General features: G+C 45.3%; 1 protein-coding gene across 3 annotated transcripts; it reads left to right on the top strand.

Moving 5' to 3' along the window:
- The first annotated feature begins 251 nt into the window (after positions 1–251).
- On the top strand, positions 252–22,123 carry tfdp2 (transcription factor Dp-2). 3 transcript variants are annotated; one of them, XM_028962001.1, is made up of 14 exons: positions 252–390; positions 8,291–8,359; positions 9,266–9,326; positions 12,122–12,210; positions 14,008–14,132; positions 14,280–14,327; positions 14,634–14,666; positions 17,684–17,846; positions 19,119–19,262; positions 19,716–19,784; positions 20,632–20,783; positions 20,951–21,117; positions 21,230–21,272; positions 21,562–22,123. In XM_028962001.1, the coding sequence occupies exons 2-14, from the start codon at positions 8,345–8,347 to the stop codon at positions 21,728–21,730; spliced, it is 1,278 nt and encodes a 425-aa protein (XP_028817834.1). In that variant the 5' UTR covers positions 252–390; positions 8,291–8,344; the 3' UTR covers positions 21,731–22,123. The 3 variants fall into 3 exon arrangements, with proteins under 3 accessions (XP_028817834.1, XP_028817833.1, XP_028817835.1); XM_028962000.1 differs by having other exon boundaries at positions 19,116–19,262; XM_028962002.1 differs by lacking the exons at positions 252–390; positions 8,291–8,359 and adding an exon at positions 9,074–9,174 and having other exon boundaries at positions 19,116–19,262.
- The last annotated feature ends 1,760 nt before the right edge of the window (positions 22,124–23,883 follow it).

Here is a 23,883-nt window from a genome sequence, read left to right as displayed (position 1 = left end):
GCGAAATGGCGCGAAATCGAAGTTATTCTCCTCCTCCCGGCATCCTTTTAAACAAAGAGCACGTAAATAAATGATTAGCTGTGGCTCTCTGCTGCGGAGTCGCATCGGGCGTGTGGGCGTGTTCGTCCGCAGCACGGGCTGTTTACACCGCACGGCGCCGTCCAATCGCCGTCCACGTGGCCTCCGACGTCACGGGCGGGACGGACCAATCGGCGGCGAGCGCCGGCTGCCACCGCCAAGCTTGTGTGCGGAGCTGGGCACACAGGAAGTGGAGGAAGGACCCGGAGAGTCGGGCTGCCGCCGCTGTCACTGACCGCTGACCCGTATCTGGAGCTTCTCGCTTCGGCATCGTTTCGCTTTTTATTCCGAAGATACCGCCTGGCAAATAAAGTAAGTTTCCCGCTTTCTTTCTTTTTTCTACCGTTAAAGTTTTTTGCTGTCGAAATGGGTTGGAAAGTCACAGAGAGCTCCGACACGGAATGACAATCTCCACCTGGCCGTCGTCGCAGTTCCGAGTCCGCCGTAGCAGGGGGAAAACGTTCCGCCTGAAGCCGCGGAGCCGGTGGTTGCCTTTTCCGTTGTTGGGTTGTCGAGGAAAGGACCCGACTTAAAGAGAAAAGGTTCCATTATTTCTAAGTCTAAAAGTAAATTTATCTGACTGGTTCTCAAAGTTGTTGACAACTCGACACACTTGACGCGTAAAAAGTGCCTTTGTGGTGAGAATGTCGCCGGGGTGTGAAATCCACGCTATGAAAATGAATCTGGAAATGTGACGCGGCAAAGGGCGAGATGAAGCGGGGCGCTGCGTCGACGTGGTTTGTCGGCCTTCGGTGCGACTGTGTGTGAGGTTCGGTGCCATATGTTCAAACGTCCAGTGCAGCACCTGAAGTATTTGAGATCTACTCTGCTTCTTCTTTGGCGTTGTCGTCGATCAAAGTGTTCGAAGAGGCTGTAGTCAGAAGAACACAGGGCTCCACGTTTCCGCCGACTTCAAAAACTCTCCTTCTTGTTGCCAGTTTAAAAGCTTGTCAGCTTGTCTCTTTCTTTCTTTCTTGCACAAGTGTTGGTTGCTCCTAAAGCACATGATGCACGTGTGGCTCCTGGCTGCAGGGATGTGCATCAGAACCATTTTCGATGGTTTATTCGGTAAACGTTGCACATCCAGGGCATTTGGTCGTCCTTCACTCACTCGGACGTTCTGATGTGGGCCGTGGGATGTTGACTCGTTGGGCCCCGGGCGTTTCAACTTGTGCGAGTGTGCAGAGTGGAAATTTCTAAAGGTTTCACATCGCAGATGTCTGCCTGTTCCCTGGGTGTGTCTCTTTCTGGTGGTTTGGTGTGCGCGGCGGCCTTTTGTGTGTGGAGCAGATTCTGCAGTGATGTGTGTGTGTGTGTGTGTGCAAGGTGAATATCACGTAATGTATTCAGTTCGTCAGCATCTACTTACCATCTATTGTGGGATCTTTGCTTTCATGTTATAAGTGAGCAAAGTCAAATGAAGTAGGCATTTAGACCAATTTTCTAGAGTTGTCTAGCTGCGCTCCGGTATAATATTTGGTTTGTGTTGAAGGTTTTTTTTGTTTGCCAGTTCTGCTTGAATGTGCAACACAAATATGTAAATTGTGCCCCTGCCGCCTTCCAGTGCACCCTGGAGTCCTACAACGTTTATACCGAACTCTAATTTTAGATAAGGAGAAGGTAGGCGAGTGGCTTGGTACAGTCTGGGCATGGGGGGGGGGGTTATTGGGTTTGCTTGGCTCACTGTGCCGAGATTGGAGAGCAGACTGTCAGATTTTTTGCGGGAGACATCTGTTGTTCCCCTCACAAACGCCTGGGACATTTAATCTCCCTGAGCAGACGAGGAGGAGGGGGCAGCACGGGGGCCGCAAGACCCTCGTCGACTGTGCGTGACAGGTGGCTCCCTGTTATTTGGCACTTCGGCGAGGCAACTGGTTGTGTAGGACAGTGTCTACCAAGATGATGTCTTTCAGAGACGGTCTAGTGAGGTGTATTTGCATCTGCCGCGTAAACAGCGTCTCTTGTGACAGAAGCGCACTGACTCAGCTCTGTGTGTGTGTGGTCATTTCAAAAGAAATTGATCTGTTGCTCAACCTTGAGGTTTCCTGTTTCCGTGCTTTAGGTGTTTGATTCTGTTTGCATTGTGTTTACATTGCTTGACATAAAATCTTTGACATTGTCATTGCAAAACAGGACGGTGCCACAGGCAGCACGTCATTTATTTATTCAGTCGTCCCCATCTTGATTCTAATCCCATGTGAGTTCGCTGGGTGGGTGTGTGCAGGCCCCTCTCCTTTTTGGCGCCATTTCCCCAGCTGTCCTGTGCACAGTGCACGCTTCAGTGTCACTGTAACATGTCCCCAGGGACCCGGGTAGGCACACGTGTAGGCAGACACCAGAAGGGCTCAGACACATGCTAGTGCTCTGGTAGATTTTTTGGCATGGGCTTCTGCCATCACGATCCCTTATTACGACACCGCAGTTTTCGTTTCTGTGGTTGGACTGTCCTCGTCCTGGTTGCTCAAAGCTCAGACTATCTGCTTTTATTTTATATTGATTTCTGTGTACACTTTAAACTCACATATTTCAGCCTTTACTTTGTTTTCATAAACCACTAAACATTTAACTATTAAAAAGCATACGTGATGTCGTATGCGGTTTAATTTTGCACATTTGCTGTTTTGCATTAAATAGCAAAATTTAAAGGTCCCCTATTTTTTTTTTTTTGGCTTTTATATAGGTCTTAGTGGTCCCCCTAGTTACTGAGTGGTAGTAGCCTAGTGGGTAACACACTCGCCTATGAACCAGAAGACCCAGGTTCAAATCCCACTTACTACCATTGTGTCCCTGAGCAAGACACTTAACCCTGAGTGTCTCCAGGGGGTGACTGTCCCTGTAACTACTGATTGTAAGTCTCTCTGGATAAGGGCGTCTGATAAATGATGCAAATGCAAAATGTAAATGTCCCAGAATGCATAGTTTTGGAATGTCTAGCTTTAAAAGATAATGAGGAGGAGAGAGGTGGGACGAGGAGGAGAGCGGCCTATACAAGAGAGCAGGCATTCATGGAAATGACGTCATAAACACCATTCCCCAACCACAATGTATGGCGCAAACAGGAAGTTGTGTCTGCATTTTTCCAGAAAAAATAAAATTAACCCACTTTGTTGTCTAGTGTGACGGAACTAAAAAAAAAAAACATTTACTAATTTTCGCATCTAATCACCAAGCAATTAGAATGCTTTGCAGGTTTGGAAGCCATGACAGTCGGTGGAGTTACTTTATTTAGGGGAGGGGTGGGGAAATAAAAAGCACCTTTCCCCTTATGATCATATAAGGGGACAAATTCCAGATCCGACCATCTGAGCTGCTGCTCTCTGAAAGGTGAAGCAGAATGAGCAAGGCACTCTACACCTATCACGATTGAAGGACCATAGACAGGCTAGGGGAACTCGAGAGAACTTTTCAGTATAGTGGACCTTTAAGTAAAGTTGTCAACAGCACCCTTAGTGAGATTCCAGGCATTTGAGTGTGGGAAGCACAGGGAAGGGCAGCCTTTAACCTGGTGCTTATAACAGTGTCATGTGCTTTTTATTGATTAAGGCCGGCCCTTCACTCTAAATAAATTCTGCTCATGATGAATGGAGCAATTCTGTAAATAATTAAACACATATTGGTCTAAAGTCGTCTCAAAACACCGCCTCAGATTTACATGGTTTTACATGACCCCTTTACAAGGGTCTTGGAGATGTTCAGGTTTATTTCTCTGCCATTCTAGATATTTATATGGATGCATGGATAGATGCTTCATGATTAAAAAAAATACACACATCTGTGCTTCCTTGGCGGTCTTTTTTTCATTATAAATTGGATTGTAGAAATCTTCCTGGTTTATTTACTGGGAACAGATAACAGGTGGGCATTTCTGATTTGTACAAATTGATCATATGAAATAGCGTTATATGTAGATTTACACTTTTTATTTATGATGATTATCAAGAATTTTAGTTACTTTATTGCCTTTACCTTATGTTCAAAATGATTAAAACCTTTAAATCATTACCCCCCCCTTCCCCCCCTCTCGGTACATGTGCAGAATAAACCAACATGTGGCCAGATTGTACAGGACAGGCCAGGTCTGCCGTAAGAAAGAAAATGAAACCGTGTGGGAGCGGCGGAGACGTTGTCTCGGTGTAGCAGGTGTGGTTGAACCTGCTGTGACTCGGAGGCAACCAGAGTAGCGGGGAGGTGCTGACATGGCGCTTTTTTTACTGCGTTTTGTGGTTGGCCCTACATGCTGTACTTCGCCCTTCCTTTCTTCGTGGCTTGGCCGTGTGGGTTTCACGTTGTGAAGGGACTTGACCCCTTTCCTGTTTATGACGTCCCCTCCTCCCATGTACCCCCTTGTCTTAGCCCCTAATCACCTCAGCGTTCCCCTCCCCAGACATTCCCATTGTGACCGTGTCCCATTAAACATAATTCTATAGGCTGTCTATAGGAACAGCAAACAAGTGTTCCTTTTCCCAACAGCTCACCAGAAAAGTATACTTTTGCTTAGATGCATAAGGGAGTGGATGACCTTCGTGGCTACTGTAAACAGGGTGGGTAACAGATGGATGAAGGTTGCATCAAATCTGCTTCTCTTGGTGCGCTACTCCTCCCCCACTCTTCTCCAGCCACTCCAGGCCAGACCACCCCGAGCCCAGCCGCGCACAGGACAGCTTAGCTCCGCTTAGCGCCACTTAGCATGGCCGGCTTGCAGCCCCCCTCCCCACTCCAGCATTGTTCTCCTGGACTTTGCCGAGGCGCTCTGAGGCCGGGCCGGAACCGACCATTCCAGGTCACTGGCCTTCATGGCGACTAGCGGGGGTGAGAGGGCAGATCATAGAGACGAGGGGGTCGAGGGGAAGCTGGGTAACCTGGCAATGACCATAAAGGGTGTCATGATCTACAGTTCATGTATGGAATATTTCTACCCCTGCAAACCAGATTACGCGTAAGACTTGTGTGTCGCCTGCCTTATGTCACAGGATTCAATGCACAGCTTGCACATTTCCTGGTTTATTCTAGCCTTAATGGCCTGTATCCCCAGCCTGGGGCGGGATAGGGGGTGACGGGGGTAGCTGAATGGCCTCCGTACCTCCGATCCTGTGTTAACTTGCCTTGGTGTTGGTGTTTTATTATAGTGTCGGTTGCGATTTACATTTCGGAGCTCCCCCATGCCTTTGTGTTTATGTTTGTTTTTAAGTCTTTGCAGAGCCCCGCCCTTAACTGTTTTTCTGCAGACTGCTCATGCATGCGGAGCGTAGTCGTGTTGTGGCTGCACACGTTTTTGTGCCGCCGAGGCCAAAATAACCCGATCCTCAGATACCCGCCTCGTTTCGCTTTGATCGTTTTATCCTGCCTGTGGTTTCAGAGTCCCCTGGTTCAGGCTATTTCTGTGGGTCCATACCTCCCGCCTGATTTAGTTCCGTTCGCCCCTTCAGACCTAAAACAGACCTTTGACCCAGCCCCTTTCTCTTAGTCAGCGGCGCTGTCTCTTCAGCGGTGTCGCGTCACCAGAGGTATTCCCTAACTTGCAGTGACTGGGGGTCCACAACATCTGCAAGGTGGCCTTTAAAGACGCACTGAGAGGGAGAGGGGAGTCCTCCGGCTACTTTAAAGCCTCTGGTTTCTGCGCATTTTCTTTCCACTGGCAGGACAAAAGGCCATTATGTGGTGTGCGGGCTGGGCCGGCGGGGAGTTATTGAGGTTGGGGGGCTATGGGCGGCCCGGCCCTGCGCCCCTCCATTGATCTATTGAGTGCAGGCACTCTCCCTCTCAGCCTGGCCGTGCCTGCCAGCTGTCCGCTTTATGGTCTTCCCAGGCTCTTCAAGCAGCCTGACCACAAAGACGCACACACACACATACACATTTAGGTTTGCGTTAGTGGTGGGGTGACACAGACGTGTGTGGATTCTCAATGTGCTAATGACACCATGGCAGCTGATGCAGGAGTTTGTTGGTGGACAGAGGAGAGCAACAGTGGCAATCAGATACACTCTGAAATCAAGTTGACAGTCAGTCACATAACCATTGTCATGCAGGATCTGTAGGACTAACATTATGGCATATTTAATACATATTTGGTGGTTCAGGCTTAAGCTTTGGCTCTGTCTTTGGGCAATATATCACATTTTTATAACATTTTCAGCAGACATTTAATGTAATGTAAAGATATGTAATATCTTTTTATGTAATAAAAAAACGATTTGTGATTGAATAATAAGACACATCACACTTTCACCTGTTTCAATATTATTTTATTGAAAATAAGGGCAATTCCATGTGTAGATCAGACTTGCATAAGGTATGAATATACCTGACACGTAATTGTCCATACTCGTCATTAAGCAATCTTGGTCTGTACAGTGGCAAATTTAATTGATATTGAGATATATTGGTCTGGTACTTAACTACATCGTAATGACATATATGCCCTACATGTATTAATTATGCAATACAATTATTAATATTTAGTTTTCAATGAATGTGTATATGAAATTGTACTACTACAATTACATAGTGAAGAAGTTGCCAGTGCCCAAAGCCAGCTTTTATTAGTAATACAGTTGTGTGTATTGAAAAAAGTATTTTATTGTAATTTAGGACTATAAACCCTTGTTGTGACCTGGTGGATACACTACAGTTGGTGTCCACCCTTGATTTTCTGTAGCAGTTCTTCCCAAACTGGCTCTTGAGTAAGTGTAATTAAGGAAGCTCTTTTTCAGCAAAGTTCTCCTACATTCTGAAGACCAAGGAACTTTTTAGAGTTTGATCAAGTTTTCCCTGAAGTGCTGTTAGTGAATGTATGGACCATTCTTGGCCATTTTGAGCCCATAAAGTACTTCACAATACGTGCCAGGCAAAAAAAAAAAAAAACTGCCATCAAATCATTGTAGGTCTAACTAGTGTTTGCCCAAGGGCTTGAAAGACTCGAGCTGGAACAAGATTCTCTGGATTAATGAGGCCAAATTTAAATTTCCTTTGGCCTTCACTCTGAGAATTAATTTAGGCATAAGATGAACAGCATGAAAACACCGTTCCCACTGTGAGGCCCATTGGCAGCCTCCATTATGCCTCTCAGACTGGAAATCCTAGAGACAGAGGAAGTTAAAGGAGCTATTTAATTTATTTATTTACACACACACACACACACACACACACACACACACACACACGCACGCACACATTTATACAACGCCCTTATCCAAAGTGATCTACAATCAGTAGTTACAGCCCCCCTTGGTTATACCATTTGGGTTAATTTAATGACCAAACAGGAAGTGTTGATGACATCATTTCCGCGAATGCCTGCTCACTTTTATAGGCTGCTTTCTTCCTTGTCCCGCCTCTCTCCTCCTCGTTTGCGTTTAAAGCTACACACATTGTCCTGGGAAAATCTCATTGGGTGACTGGCTAAAAGTGTCTGTACCATTGCTGAATTTGGGAAAGAGACTTTACAGTATTAGGGGACCACTAAGACTTATATAAAAGCAAAAAAGAAAAGTTCTTAATGGGGATCTTTTAAAGTGTCATTTGCCAATTGGTTGTTTTGTTTGTACTTCTGAGTAGGAGCACGATTCTTTCAATACGACTGTGTTTTATAGCCATGCAGTAACGAATACTCGCGTGTCTTATACAGTAAGGGAGGCGTCAGCTGTAAACAGACGTGCTTCTGTCAGAAGCACAGGTCGCATTTCGTGACTATTGTCAGGTTGAAACACGCCGCCATTGTTGAGCGGGTAGCTCGGGAATGTCCGAGGAATGTATCCGAGGAGGATATCGTCAGGTGTGTGTTATGGCAGGGGTTTTAAGATTGCTGTGCGTGGCTTAGGTGTTCCCGACCCCACACCACCCTAGTAATAGTCTAAACGTCTGCATCTGTACACTGTTTATAATGACCATTTGAAACTACTGTGAATGTGTGTGTTAGCATGAGGAGAGAGGGGTGACAGAGACTCAAATGAGTTTAGCACACTCCATGGGGGGGTTGCGAGAGAAGGGTGGCGGGGGGGGGGGTCAGCTATGGGGGCGGGTTGTGAATCCTGCTCCGTCCTCCCTATGTCCCTCCTCCTTTTCATCCCTTCCTCCCAGGGTCCTCATTCACCCCATGATGTGCTCATCTCTCCGGTCAGACTCCCCGCATGAATGTTGCTCGAGGACATGCTACAGCCGTCACACTCAGACCTGCTCACGGTTTACTGTGTATGTGTGTGTTTGTTTTGTGTAGGAGGTCTGCAGCTGAGTTTGAGTCTGGAGCAGCAGAATTCCCACCCCTTCCAATATGATGGCCAACACTGTGAGTACTGACCTAGATCTTGGTGGTGTGTGTGTGTGTGTGTGTGTGTGTGTGTGTGTGTGTGCGCGCTACACTTGTGCAGATACATACTCGCATGCATGCACTGGCATAGGATGAAATGTTCATGCTTGTGTAAGCCAATAAGATCAAAGCACAGAACAAGATGCTTGCTTGAAAGTTAGCACGTCCAGTCTTTGCTATTTATTTTAGTTGCTGTCAGTGATTCATTGTACGGATTATGTGCTGTGCATTTTGTGTGTGTGTGTGTGTGTGTGTGCGTGTGTGTGTGTGCGTGCGCGTGCATTCAAAACTAGACTAGGATACTGCTCTGAGTTAACCATATAAATGTATGCAGGCTTTTTGCTCCCTGCCCCCAATAGCCATTCATTTTCCCCCTAAGCAGAGTGAAGGTCAGGCACAAATATAATCCTGTGAGCACATTAAGCAGCATGCACAATAGATAGCACCAACAGTTCATTTTGCTGTGTCAGCATGTTTCTGTAACACTGTTCCTGTTAAAGAGCTATATAGCTCGTACTTGTCTAATGTCAGGCAGTAGACTGACAGGCAGTAGTTCCTGTCCTAGCGGAGGCAGTGCAACTCAACTAAACCTGATCCTTGCCGTCTCTGTGGGTGCAGAAGCACTGCACATTTCCTGTGTTTTGCATGGGCAGGCCACATGGCACCATGCCACCCAGAGATATCAGGCTATCTGTTAATTAGCAGGAGAGCCCCATGTGTCTGAGGCCTCGTCTCCTGCTCTTCCTGGGATGCCAGACCGGATCTGACACTCTGGGCAGAGGCCCACAGAGCTGGTACACAGACCCGGACACTCTGCTAGCTCAGCTCTCTGTAGCACCAGTCCTGGTTTTTTTTGGTCATTTTTTGTCACCTTTGCTCTTACAGGTTGGAGCTGCCACTCTCTGTGGGGATCTGAAGACCTTTCTTACTCAGAACCTCTCCAAAGGTAAACTAGTTCATGTACCAATGTTAAAGGCAGGCCATGCAGCAGTCTGCTGATTGGCTCACAATCTTGCACGGGTCAGCTGATCGGCTGAGTGATCTGGTTACTGTGATGACTATGACAATTGTTCACACAGTTTGGGCTATTTCATGTGATGGATAGTCCGAAATATATCCACTCTGTTATAGTCAAATGGTTAATTAGTTTATCAATTCTTTAAAGCATATTTTAAACACTGATATTTAAAACAGGCACATGTTCAGCTCCCCTCTCTGATTGCCACAGGATGTCAGAGCAGGGGTGTGTGTGTGTGTGTGTGTGTGTGTGTGTGTGTGTGTGTGTGTGTGTGTGTGTGTGTGTGTGTGTGTGTGTGTGTGTGTACGCACGCGCACACATGTTGAGCATTCATACCTCCCCTATGTCGAAGCCGCATGTTAGCGGCTAAAACACATGTTCTCATGCTCTACAGAGTCAGGCCAGAGCAAGCGATCATTGCTTCATTGTGGAGGCACGCAGGGACGTGTGCTGACTCTGTCGGCGTTGGTTGGGTGGGGGGTCGTCTGGCGGGTGTATTCCCTCTGCACTCGCCCAGCAATGCCTGGCTGGCCTCTCAGGTTTCCATTCAATGGTAACAAAATGGAGTGTGTGTTTATGTATGTATGTGTGTGTGTGTATGTGTGTGAGGGGGTGCTTGGTTCACGGCTCTAGGAGACTGAGATGCATGCTCAACTTTTCTCTTGGTTGGGTAAAAAAAATAAATAAATCCTGTCTCTGTCCCCCCTCTTTCTTTCCGGTCTGCTGTTTTGGGGATTTGTTTAGGTTCAGCGTGAGGTCCGTATCTTTTCTTTCCTCCCTCCCGTTCTCATTCTCACTTTCCCTCGCTGTCTCTACCTCTGTCTCAGGAGGTCACTCTGTGGAAGTTCCTCGCTAGCTGCATGATTTTTTTTGGGGGGGGAGGGCTTGGGGTTGATGCATGGCTGGAGTAGTGGGCTTTTTCAGTGGAAGAGAGTGAGGGGCACAGAAACAGGAGAGAGGTATGGAGGTATTGTTGGTGCCCTTACCAAAGCAAACAGGTAAAGAAAAAAAAAACACGACCCTTTTATGGTTTCTATGCTTTTTTACGCTGAGGTTGCCATGTGGCAGCATGGTGCTCTTTAACTTCACATCTCTAAGTGGTTCAAATGTGCTCTCGAGTGCCGCCTGATTGCCATGCTCTGCGGTTTAATTGTGTGCGCAGCTGCCGTTTTCGCGTCACACCGATTCGCTGCCTCTTGCTTGTCACCGAGTGAATTCAGGCCGGAGTTTAGCTGCTCCCCCTGACAATAACCCAGCGACGTAGTCGTTGACTCGACTCGATTTGCTTTAGTTGATAACTAACCCTGGGGTTTCCGTTTCTGTACTGACGGCTTATTTGTTGGTTTTGTCTCTGTCTTTTAGCAGGCTGGAGTAATGCATTTGTGTGTGTGCTTGTGGGAGATACACTCAGCCGATTCGGCGCGATGGCTTTTTATCAGATAACTTGGGCTGTGTTCATTACACGAAAGTAATTGAAAGTAAGACTTGAGTAGAATGTGCTCTGGAGGGTAAGAAAGACGCCTTTCGTTGGCATTTATATATGTTGGACCTTGCGGCGGGTTAATTGGCGGTCGGCTGCTACTCAGCTGTATTCTAATGAAGCGACTCTCTTTGTTGCTCTTTAAAGAGGAGCCGCATTCCTCCTCGCTGGGTCGCTCTGTGCTGCGAGCCACCTCCTGGCCACCCACCAGTCCGGCCAGCCTGGGGCCTTCTAACCCGCATTTAAAGCCACCTCGCCAGCGGTTTCCAACGCTGCTCCTGGAATAGCAGCTTATCATAAAAGTTTTTCGATCCATAGCGGACCCCAGTTCGCCTCAGGTGCTTCTTAATCGTCTGGTAATGAACGTGTAAGCGGTGTGAGTTTGACCAAAAAAACTTTCTGGCAGGTGGTTCTCCAGGAGCAGGAGTTGAGAAGCCTCACGCCGCTCTGGTGTTTTTCTGTCTCAGCTCAGGCCCCCTCCTTATGTCCTTTAAGGGGTCAACCCAGGCTCCAGTGTGGGGGTGTAGATGCTTCTCAGACAATGGGAGGCTCACAGAGACTGTTTATTCTGGTTTGTGTGAGCATGGCGCCGTGTGCGTATGCCGACTCCGGGGTCGGAACGTAGCGCTGACCCGCTTAATGAGCCTGACATAGTTAGAACCCTAGTAGTGGATGTGGCACAGTGGTGTGTGTGTATACCTGTGTCGTGTCCCCCCCCCCCCACTCAACGTGCTCATTCACGCACATATTTGCATTGGCCCTGCGTGCTTGCTCGGCGCGCCTGTCAAGATTTGCATACTCTTTCACCGTCTCGATCCCGGAGGAAATGAACTCCACGTGGCCCCCCGATCCCATCGCGAGCCGGGGCTCTCTGAGCTTGGTGCAAGACCAAAGTCCCCTTTGTGCCCATTCATATTTCACATTGCGCCGATTCAGACGCGCATTGTTTAACTCTGTAACCGAACCCCTCCGCGCGTTCAGTCGCTGCACAATGGCCTGTTTGCCAGAGCGAGTGGCTTTTACTGTAATGCGGGTCACCCTGCCGCTGGTTAATCAGGAACATGCTGCATTAATGACGCCAAGTCACCATGAAGAACAGACCATGGCCTTTAGCACAGTGGACAAAAGTGAAGCGTCATGTGAAGCATGATGTCTCTCTTCGGAAGATTATGTGAAGTGGCAGCATGAAGCTGCTAGGGACACGTCACACGTTGTAGCCTGACTGTGTTTTTATGTTTGGCAGGCAACATTTCCCTGATAACGCCATCAAACTACAGCCCAGCGAACAAGATAACTTTAGGAGCAGTCAGCTCTAATGTGGGGACCCCAATGGTGAGTTTTCATGTACATACACACACACACACACCCTAAACATATGGTCATACTCAAGAACCCCTAAACATAAACTACAGACCACCACAGCTCAAAGTTAAAGCTAACTGGAGCAGAGTGATGTAAGTGTGATGTCTAACATTCAGCCTCGGTTTCTCCTCGCGGCTCATGGCCGTCCCCAACAATAATAAGCTTAGACTGCCCCTTGCTGTCTCTTCTCCTGCAACTCAAGTGTCGTATAAACTGTTTTCAGGAGCCTCGCGGAGGCGACCTGCAGTTAGTCAGCTGACCAGCAGGGGTAGCTCAGCACCCAGGCTGATGGAGCTGAGCACAATCAGAGTCGTGCACATGATTTTTTGCTGCCTCTGCAGATGACGATAAACAATTCAGCCTCAAACACAGAATTGAGAGAACCACGCCAAGGACAAACATTTAGGGGAATTCCTATGTAACCTACTTCATGTAGATTAGTGACCCTCCGTGAGCCTCTGTCTGGTTCTAACGAGCTCGTTGGGGGCTGGGTGGAGCTGGGAACCTCGTTAAGTAACTCGTTAGAGGATCACGTGACTCTGCAGTTTACTCCCAGTGAGGGAAAACCTCTCCACAGGCCTGGTGACAGCCGCTCGCTTTGTCGCAGCATGGAAGGACCATGGGAGACAGGAAAGGGGCGTTATGGATGGATTGTCGCTCTGGCAACAGACGCCCTCGCTGCCCATATGCAGGGTTTACACCTCGGGCCATACTGATTTTTACCTTGCAAAAAGGAGGAACGGGGGAGGAACAGAAAAGTGATGAATGGCATGGATGAAGGGGGAGAGAGAGGAAGACTGCACAACTCATTATTCATCAGCAAATATGTGCTGGAAAGTTCCTGTAGTCCATCAGTACTGCCTATGTATAAACAAGGAAAGAGTGTGTGAACAAAAGGGGGGAGATCAAAAGATTGGAAAAAAAAAAAAAAAACTTGGATAAGGTAGGGGTTTGGTTAAAATTGTTACACTTAGTTAATAGTTAATACACGTTACATAGTTATTACAGGGATTTGGGATCAAACGTGTGTGTGTGTGTGTGTTTGTTTGTTTGTTTGTTTGTTTGTTTGTTTGTATGTCTCTTTTGTAAACCCAAGGGTCTGTGTTTAGCTGTGGGTACGTAGAAGCCCTGCTTTGTTTTTGCAGTTCTGCTGTTTTTACCCTGCTGGGATAAAACCAGGACAATGAGGCTCCAGCCTTAAAATCGCCATGCACCAGGCAGTGCTTATGTCTCCCATGTTTCATTTTTGTCCCGTTTCTCTCTGTAGTTTTTGTTAACTTTTTTTTTTTTTTTTTTCTATATCACATACAAATATTGCGGCCTGGTTTTGCATAGGCGGTTTACACAGGGGAACTAAGGCTTCAACTGTTAAATATTTGGAATGGTTGGCTATTGCCAGTCTTCGGCCATGCACTGGCCCATCTATTTCTGTGTTACGGGTTGGGATGAGTGTTTTTATGGCTGCAAGTTTTTTTACTGACCTAAGCTGTTAATAGACTTCACCTGGATAGTGCAACCATTTGTTCCTGTTTTTGTTGCACTATTATTGGCATGGGACATTTTTCCTAATGTAGTTTCAAGTGTGTTTTCAAGATTTACGGAAAAAGTCAACAAAAAAAAACCTCATGAATCAAGATGTAAAATTACATATGCATCGACCCATAGCAGCAACAGATTCATAAAAGTAAGATATATACTTGAGATTTTGTGATTAGGCTGGTTGATCGATGTTGCCCATCTCTCTCACTTTTCTTTGGTTTTATGTAGATTATAAGCACACCACAGAGGGTTCCTCACTCGGGGGGCATAATCATCAGCAGCCCATTCACACCCACTGCCCCCACCATGGTGACACAGGCCCGACTGCAAGAGGCCACAGAGTGGACACCAGGGTGAGCCTCGTCATTTTGGATTTTTAATAGGAATGTTACATTCTTGTTACACTCATTCAGGGTTTGCCAGTAACACTACACTTCCACACACTGCCCCCTGGTGGATTTCTTGTGCTTGTTCATTTATTTCTTTATCCTTCTTTCTAGGGCCAAGAAACGGGGACATGATTTTATGGATTCCTATTATTCTGATCGGTGAGTTGTGTGGTTGTGTGTATTTAAATTACAGCCAGTGAGGAACATAGAGAGAGATGTGGTCTATTCATGTGGCAGAGAGGGCCTTTTTCAGCACCAGCAGCCTCTAATTGGTCTCTGTGCATCATGCTTCATTAGTGAAGGAGCTGCAGCAGGTCACAAAGGGCTGGATTGTAAGTTTGGACGACTGAATGAACTAACTGAGCGCTGATTCAATGAACATCCAGTTTTTTGGGTTTTTTTTCCGCTTTCTTTAGCTTTCCATTATGTCCAACTCACACAGACATTGTATTTTCTTGTGTGCAGGGATGGCCGTTGTTCTGGAGACTCTTCTTCCAGGTAAATATCCTGTGATCTTTATTGGCTAAAATTATTCAGAATTTGATTATGTGTGTGTGGTGCATTTTTAAGATGGAGCTTTTTGCAGAAAACAGTTACTGAGCATGTGTAAGGAAATAGTAAATGTTGTTGAACATTTTGTGTGAGTGGAGGAGGCTTTATGCTTCAGTAGGATTTATGATGCACAGGCTGTTTGTGAGCACAGCTGCATATGCCGTTTGTGTTAGTAGAAAGAGGTGCACACACACACACACACACACACACACACACACACACACACACACACTCTTACGCACTCACACAGTCGCCCTGGAGAGATCTCACCATTGCTGACTCACCACAGAAGAGGGATCTGTTTTGTCCTCTGTCTTCCCTCTTACATTCATCCTTCTTTCCTTAATAACCTTCTGTCTGTTCTTTCTGTTCTACTTCATTCTATGTTCAGCTTCATTCTGTCCAATCTTTCTTTTAACCAGGCTGTTGAGTTGTTGGAAAATGTGTAATGTGTGTGTGTGTGTGTGTGTGTGTGTGTGTGTGTGTGTGTGTGTGTGTGCGCTAAGGGATTGTAACTGACTGTGCAGAACATAATCATGATTTCCTGGGCACTGGCAGTGAGGTCATATCCTAAAACTGAGTGGCATTTTGGGTAGTGAAATATTAAGGACTTGGCTTCCTGCAGGCCACCTTCTGTTGAGTAAATAATTCAGCATGTACTAAGTGTGATGAGCCTAAACCCGTTTACACACATACAGTTACCTAGCCCCACCCCTCACTATTTACTCATTAAATCATATGCATTTTGAAAGATGGATAATACATGAACCTATTATAAGAAGAGGCACCAGTGAACAATAACAATATGACCAACCTCTCAATATTGAGCATGTCTACCTTTTGCCACCAAAACAGCCCTGAAGTTATACTGTGGCATATGGCATGTCCCACAGTTGCTCTCAATTGGATTGAGATCCGGTCCAACACCTCAAACCCATTGTTCCTCAAATCATTCCTTCTGCTCCCATCAAGGGGTGTGCAAAATATATATATAGATTGCCATTATGTTTTAATTGTTGCCTTAACAATGTGCAAGCTGAAATTACCAAGTGCAACAAAATACGTAGATTCAAAAACGCATTAAGAGTCCACGCCTCTCTCTCGCATGTAACAGAATAGGCTACAGCACAAGAAGATAGCCTCTACTGTGTTAGATTTATTTGTCAGATGCGGATCATCCTCTGAAGTGGTCCCAGACTATGACTGCTGACATTGTGTGTCCATTTTTTAACCTATTTTATGCAGATGAACACAGTACTATATTCTCAATGTTCACGTCAAAAGAAATGGAATAAGACAATGGATGTTTCATCTTACCATGTAATACTATGTTAATGTGGCTAAATGTTGGGTCAGTAAAAAATTAACAGAGAAGCACCAGCAGCATTCAAACCATCGAGGTCAAATGCGAGGACGTGCACAGGCTGAATAAAATTATAGTAATGTTGGTTACCTCGTGATTACAATCTCTAGTGCACCTTTTCCTTGCACTGCATGACTTGTATAGTTCCACAGTTTTTACTGCATTCTTGCAGTAAAAACTGTGGAACTATACAAGTCATGCAATGCAACCATCATTGCATACTACAGGTTTTGCAGGTTTTTGCAGGTTGGGGTGTCTTGGCTGCTGAGGAAGCAATGCAGGCAGTGCCATGTGGTTTCAGTCCTGCAATATCAGACAGAAATGTGATGAAAATCGAATTGTTTGATATTGGACAGTATAAAGTGATACATTTTTTCTAGTTGCATTTCTTTCATGACTAAAGCATTGTGCATCCCAGTTCTGAACAACCTGCATATGCATGAAAGGTCATATGTCTCACTCTACCCTCCTTGTCCATCTCTCATTCAGATCCACAGCTGTTGCTATGGAGAAATGTCTGTTGCGTACATGTGTTAAAACAAGCATTTGAACCAAATGTACCATTGCAATCAAACACATTTGTGTAAATGTTACATGTTTCAACATGCTTTTTCCAAGACCTGCATTTGACACTAGAACATTCTTTTTCTCTTATTTGTCACTAATCCCCAGAAGATGTTCTTGATATGACCTTAATATAATTTCTCCCTTTGTCTTATTTGCACCACTCTTAGCCCCACTAAAATACAGGCCTGTGTGTGTATGTGTGTGTGTGCACGCAGTATTTAACTGATGGACTGCCATTCTGGCTTCAGCCATTCTATAGCGTATCCACCATGTCTCATTACGGACCTTTTTCAGCTGAGGTCAGGGAACTAATTTGCCATGGCATCTTCAACTCTAGTCCTCTCCTCTCTCATCTGTTCCTTCTGTTCCATCAGTCAGTAGTACAGCCGTTACATAATTTCCTGCTCTGCAGTCATTTTTTGTTCTGCTACTGTGCTCTGCTGGCTGTGTGTGTGTGTGTGTGTGTGTGTGTGTGTGTGTGTGTGTGAGTGTGTGTGTGTGAGAGAGAAAGAGAGAGAGAAAAAGAAAGAGAGAGAGAGAGAAAAAGAAAGAGAGTGTTCAGGGAAGCAGCATGTCTCTGGGCTTCTTGTGGAGGGGGAGGGGTGTGTGTGTATGAATGAATATCTGTCCTCAGTTGTTCCTCACTAAGGGAGAGAGAGAGAGAAACACTGTTTTTACTGATTCATGAATGCATATGAACACATGCATGAATCTCGACACTCTCTCTCTATTGCACACTCACATTTGTGTGTGACATCACAGGGTATGTCAAGCCCCAAGTGACCAATAGCATTTCAGCTATGTGTATATATGGCTGCTCTCTCATTTAGAAATCCGGCTGACCTGTTATATAAGCAGGTTACCTCTGATACACGTGTTACTTTTTTTTTTTTTTTTCTTTCTCCAATTCTCGCTTTCTGTGCTCACTAACAGCAAAGTGTTCAATGTGCTCCTTCCGGCTGTTTCTGTACAATGACATCTGTATGAATGGAGCAGAGAACAGGCTGTAATGCAGAGTGTCTTCTGTCTGCAGTAAGAGACTGAAGAAGGGGGACAAGAACGGGAAGGGGCTGCGCCATTTCTCTATGAAGGTGTGCGAGAAGGTGCAGAAGAAAGGCACCACGTCCTACAACGAGGTGGCAGATGAACTGGTGGCCGAGTTCACCAACCCCAGCAACATGATGCTTGCTGATGCAGTGAGTGCCAAACCGCAAACTGACAGTGCCGCCAGGCATCAGGCCATGTCTTTGCAAGGATTTCTACATTGATCGTGCAATTGTGATTCCGGCTTCAGATCAGTGCAGAAACACTTGCCTAAACAAGGCTGGTTTGTTATTCATGAAGAGCTATTTAATATCACCACACTCTCAGAGATACATTAACCTTGGCTGCAAAGATTATCATCTTAATTCACTTCCTACTGAATCAAAACAGACATGGTTCTGCAGTATTCATGCTTCATAGCACATAAATATACTGTACCATGTGGTCCTTAAATGCTGTATAATGGGAGAACAAGATTTAACTGCAGGCAGCCAGCAGGGGCACTAGAACAGGGGGTTGTTTGTGTATGTATGTATGTATGTATGTATGTATGTGTGCATGTATGCATGCATTTATTTTAGAAACAATTTTTTTTTTGTTTTTTTTTTTGGTATACATTCAAAAGTAAACCGCAGTGTTTATAAGATGTTACAAAGGTTTAAAATGATTCAAGTTCTGAGAACAAGCCTCTTTCCAAAAATGTCAGAATTTATAAGTGACAACCATTTGCACTAACCCAAATTATAATCCATTACAATAACAGGTTTGCCTTTAGGGTAAAGTGTTCGGCCGGTTTAGAATAGCAGGTGCCTGGTTACTGTAACCAGATGTCACTTTGGCTGTTAAGGATTAATGTGTTAAAATATAAGCCACTCGGCGCTTAGCAAAGTGGATGTTTATATTTTTGTGGACCTTGGTGTGTGGAACGCATCCTGTTAGGGGCATAAAATGACTGACTCTTGCCTGAGTGGACCTGAATGCTTTCCTCACCGGGCAGCTTGTAATTGAATACTTGCTAGTATTAGAAATGACAGGACACCCCGAAGTTGCCTGGCCGAAACCCTAATCTTCTTGCTTCCTGCAGAATGTTAAAAGTGTAATTAAAAAAAGATTTAGCTGGACTCAGGTAACATATTAGGCTTTTGGGAGCCAAGGGAGAGGGGATCGGTATAGATGGACGGTAAAGACTAAGATGTTCTCGAAGTATGAAATTGCTCTTTTCAGATTGACCTACATTCACTAATTACAGTTTAATTACAGTTTCATGGTGTTACATGTGGTTGAGTGTACTTCTCAGGGGTTCAGTGGCTATAGTAGGTTATGTGAGAATGGTGTTAGGTGGGTTAGGTCTTTGGATGGGGAATATCTGCTTGCAGTCTAAAGCTTTCCGTATGTCTCGTGCTGACTGTGCTCCCTCTCAGCAGGTGTATGACCAGAAGAACATCCGCAGGCGGGTGTACGATGCACTAAACGTCCTTATGGCCATGAACATCATCTCTAAAGAGAAAAAAGAGATCCGTTGGATTGGTCTGCCCACCAATTCCGCACAGGAATGCCAGAAACTGGAGGTGAGGTGACCTCTGTGAACATTAGGCTGTTATGATCAACAGAATATTAGACACCTTGCTGCAGAGCATGAAGTGCTGCTCTTTAGGAGCATGCTAACAGCAGCTGGTACTGTCACATCTCAGGGGACGCTGATGGAAACAAAGGGAGAGAAATGAAATGGGGAGGGGGGGGGGTCCAGTCCTCCATTCTGTAATGGCGTGTCAGCTTGTAGCGCTTCTGAAACCTGATGTGTCTTAAGGCTGTCAAGGCTGTTGCGTATCTACACACGCAAACATCCACTCCAGTACTGCCACAGACACGTCAGCCCAGAAGCGCACAGATGCCTGCTCACATGGTTATGCTACGCGTCGGCCATCTTTCCTCCCACTGATGAACACACAGTGATACACAGACAAAACCTGGGTTAGCTGAGAGATGAGGAAGAGTAATGTAACACTTGTCTCCCTCACCAGCTGGAGAAACAGAAACGACAGGAGAGAATCAGACAGAAACGTGCCCAGCTGGAGGAGCTCATACTACAGGTCTGTGTGCGCGAGTGTGTGCGTGTGTGTGTGCGATAATGAACCATTTCAGTATCCCTTTCATTTGATTGGCTGTTTCCATATACACTCAGCTGTAAAGAGCACTTGCATTAACATGCAGTTTGCACATGTAGATCTTCTCTGTGCTCTCTGAATGACCTCTGCGACCCTCCTTCCTACCATTTGGGAGGGGGGGTAGATTGTTAGGGATCGAAGGTTAAACAGAAAAGGGGAGGAGAAAAGAAATTGATCCAATCCAGTGATGCTAGCATTGATTGATTATCCCAGATCCATCGGAAAGCTCTTGTGTCATCAGTCCCCGGAATGAATCTGTGCCTCAGTGTAATTTACAGCGGCCACAGTGCAATCGTTACGGTCCACTGCAGATGTACAGTCACAGCCTCAAAGTACTGTCCACTCCAGGCTCCACGTCCAGGAACTATAGAATGGAAACCTTTTTCTTTACCACATATTTTGTGTGCCCCAAATGTGGGTCAAGAGGTTTTACACAACTTAAAAGCTTTACTAAATCAAGGTTGCAGTGTTTAGGAGTTGAGAGGCAATAAATGCTGATAAGCCAGTGTCCTGGAGGGCTGCTGTCAGGCTGGATAAATGGCCTTGTTCCCATGCCACACTTCCACAGAGTATACATATGAGACTGTGTGTTGTGCATGCACAGTACTCTGCTTATGGGGACATTTTCAGGATTCCACAAGGACCTTCAGCTTCTATCTATATTAATCCATATTTTAGCTATAATATTTTGCTTAAAATATTTGTATTTATGTAATGTGTTTTTTTGTTTGAATGTAAGCAAGATGCTAACATCTTTCTGTGGTCTGAGCAGCAGATCGCCTTTAAGAATCTGGTGCAGAGGAACCAGGCAAGTGAAGCTGCGTCCCAGACGACTCCACCCTCCGGCTCTGTCATCAAGCTGCCCTTCATCATCCTCAACACAGATGTGCGCACTGTCATTGACTGCTCCATCTCCAGCGACAAGTATGCCCTGTGCTGTCTCATTAAGCTCCCCTCTCTCTTGATCACTTTTTTTTTTTTTTTTTTGCTGCAAGGTTGACCAGGAATATTAATAAAATAGAATTGATAATTTATTGATTTTTAATATTTACTCGTCAACCCCAGTCTCATGGCCGTTCTACTTTGTTCAGGTGCGAGTACCTCTTCAACTTTGACAACACCTTCGAGATCCATGATGACATTGAAATACTCAAGCGCATGGGCATGTCCCTTGGCCTGGAGAACGGCAAGTGCACCCCTGAGAACCTCAGCCTTGCAAAGTCCCTCGTGCCCAAGTCCTTAGAGTCATATGTCACAGGTGAGTCCAGGTTGTATTGTCCTAAGATAATCAAAGTGTTAACGGGAGGACAAGGTATCTAGTCTGGTTTTTCTACTCATGTAGTCTTGTTTATTTCTCTCCTTTTGAACAGCCATGGCCAGGCACTCTGGTCTGACGTCTCTCAACCACACAAGGTGAAAATAAACTCCATGACTCCTTATTGATTCTCAAATGCGTGCTCAACTGCAACTCATACATTAACAATGCACTCCTAATGGAGTAATTTCAGCGAGAACTACCATACTTGCAATTCCTGTTTTTGAACAGTGGACAAAGTGACTGAAAACAGTTTTAGCTGTGGTGCTGCTCACATGTACTCGGACCAAAGCTCACAATAACAGGCTGTTCATGGAGCATTTATATTTTATGAGTACTAAAGAAGACTGATGGCCCCTGTGTTCTTCTTCATCTGTTTGCCTGCAGCTCTCCCCCATGTGACCTCGACTCTTCCTTACTGGTTGCGGGGCATACCTACAGCCGTAGCAGCACTGTTCCTTCACACGCCTCCGAGTCACGCAGCTCGTTCAATGAGGAAGAGGAGGATGATGATGAGGATGACGATGACGATGATGAACCCTCATCACCTGAGTGACTGACCCCACCTCATTTAAAATTTAAATGAACTCTGACACCTCCACAATGGAGAAATACGTCTCTTTTTTCAACATCCACCCCCACTCCTAACAAATTGAATGGAAGGAATGTTATACAGGAAATAAGCTGCCAGTTGTTTTTGTTTGTTTTTGATCTATAATAAGATATTTTAGCAACGTTTATATTTCTGTATCTTTCTTCCTGTCATTTCTCCCACTATCTCTTAAACTGGTGTAGACGTGCGAGGGTGTGTGTGTGTGTGTGTGTGTGTGTGTGTGTGTGGGGTGATTGAGTCCTTGGTCCCAGTGTGTGGAGCCTGGAGCTCAGGGTGCACCAGCAGAAGTGCTGCAGTGGCAGATCCCGCACTGGCCAAGACGCCCTCCTGCCCGGCATTCGGATCAGTTTGCACTCCTTTTTTTTTTTTTTTTTTTTTTTTTTTTTTTTGAAGGTGCCCTACTATTTATTGTCTGCATCACATAAACCATTATAAAACTTGTAGGCTATCACATAATTTTATGTGTAGTATGTTTTGCTTCTGTGTGTTCTAAGGGAAATATTTGTAAGTTTGTTTAGAACTATGAAACTTTTTTTTTTTTTTTTTTTACAATTTCATAACTGACAATTGCCAGTTTAAATGTTACAAATGGGTGGCAATGCTGTTATGTAGGTTTTTTGCTTATTTTAGTACATACCATTCCACCATTTGGCCTGGTGGAAAGTCTTTGTAGCATAATGAAGAGAATGGGACATGCGATGTACGTGTGGCATGTTTTGCCATCTCTCACCAACGTCTTTTTCTTTGTATCGTAAAGCTGACACGCGAAAGCCTCTCCCAGGGACACTGCCTTGCCTTCTGAGAAACACTGGTGGATATATATTTTTTAAGACAACGGGACAGATTGTCACTTTTCCTGTTTGTATTCTCACATGAGATATTATTCTTTTGGTTTTGCGAATACAATGTCATATGTATGTATGTATGTATATACACATATATAAACATATAATTTTGGTTACAATTGTGTTTTGTATACTGAAATAAGAAAGCTGCTCTTTTACGCAAAGGATAACTTTTGATGTCCTGCGAAATTTAGTCCATAGATTGCGGTTCAGACACATACGTTTTTGTAATGCCACAAATGTGTTGATTTTTATGCTGCCCCTATGAACATATCTTTATGAACAAAGAAGTAAGACCCATTCAGTGATAACCATACACCTTTCTGCTTTCTGTGCTGTATTGAACAGGGGTTTAAGGTGTGGCTGTGTTTTTGCACCTTTACTGTGTCTTGCTTCACATGCTATCCCAGGCATCCCCAAACCTGTTCTTGTAGACCCCCCCCCAGCCAGAACGGTTTCATTCCAACCCTTGTGTAGGTTAAATCAAGTGACCTGAACAGACATGTGGTAGTCTGTGCAAAAAAAGGTGGAATGAAATATGTTCCTTGATGTTTTCCAGTGACGCCCTAGTTTATTGGCAGTCTGCTGCTGAGCACAATTTTCACTTCACCACTACCCCGTTTCACCAGCGACCAGTGTCTGCGCACTGCTTCCAAGTGGACATTATTTAGGGTTGGGTCCGTTCTGAACACAGCAGTTTGTGTGGCTAGTGTCATTCTCACATCACTTACGTGGTCCGTGGATATTAAGTGGTCCACAGTCCAAAAACACAATGGCAGGCACAAACCTGTGGCATGGCAACAGCAGGGATCGCCTCTCACATGGCTACCCTTGCACAATGCTGCTCAAGGTATTTATAGTAAAGTGGCAAATGATGTGTGTTCCCTCAAGTGAGCACAGGCTGCAGGTCAGGTGAGAGTTCGAGCATCGGAAGAGTAGGCTGAGCAGGACATTCACACTAAATTTCGTTCTGAGACGTTCATTCCCGTTGACATTTACAATTTTTCGCAACAAAGCTGCATGGCTTAGGAATTTATTTGGTCCAATTGCAGCGATCAGTTGTAACCCTGTTTTTTTTTTTTTTTTTTTAAACGAAGCTGGCAAGCATGCCTCAATGTTCCAGCTTTTTCTTCTTACTGGTTAAAGATGTTGGTTATTAGTTTGATAGGTAGTATTAGGTATTGGGTAGTATTAATTACATAAGGGTACGCCATGTACAGTACATTTTTTATTACATAGTCAGTAGTTTGG

The sequence above is a fragment of the Denticeps clupeoides genome, chromosome 19 (assembly GCF_900700375.1).
Source record: "Denticeps clupeoides chromosome 19, fDenClu1.1, whole genome shotgun sequence".
Taxonomy (NCBI): Eukaryota; Metazoa; Chordata; class Actinopteri; order Clupeiformes; family Denticipitidae; genus Denticeps; species Denticeps clupeoides.
This window is presented reverse-complemented; position numbering and strand designations above follow the sequence as displayed.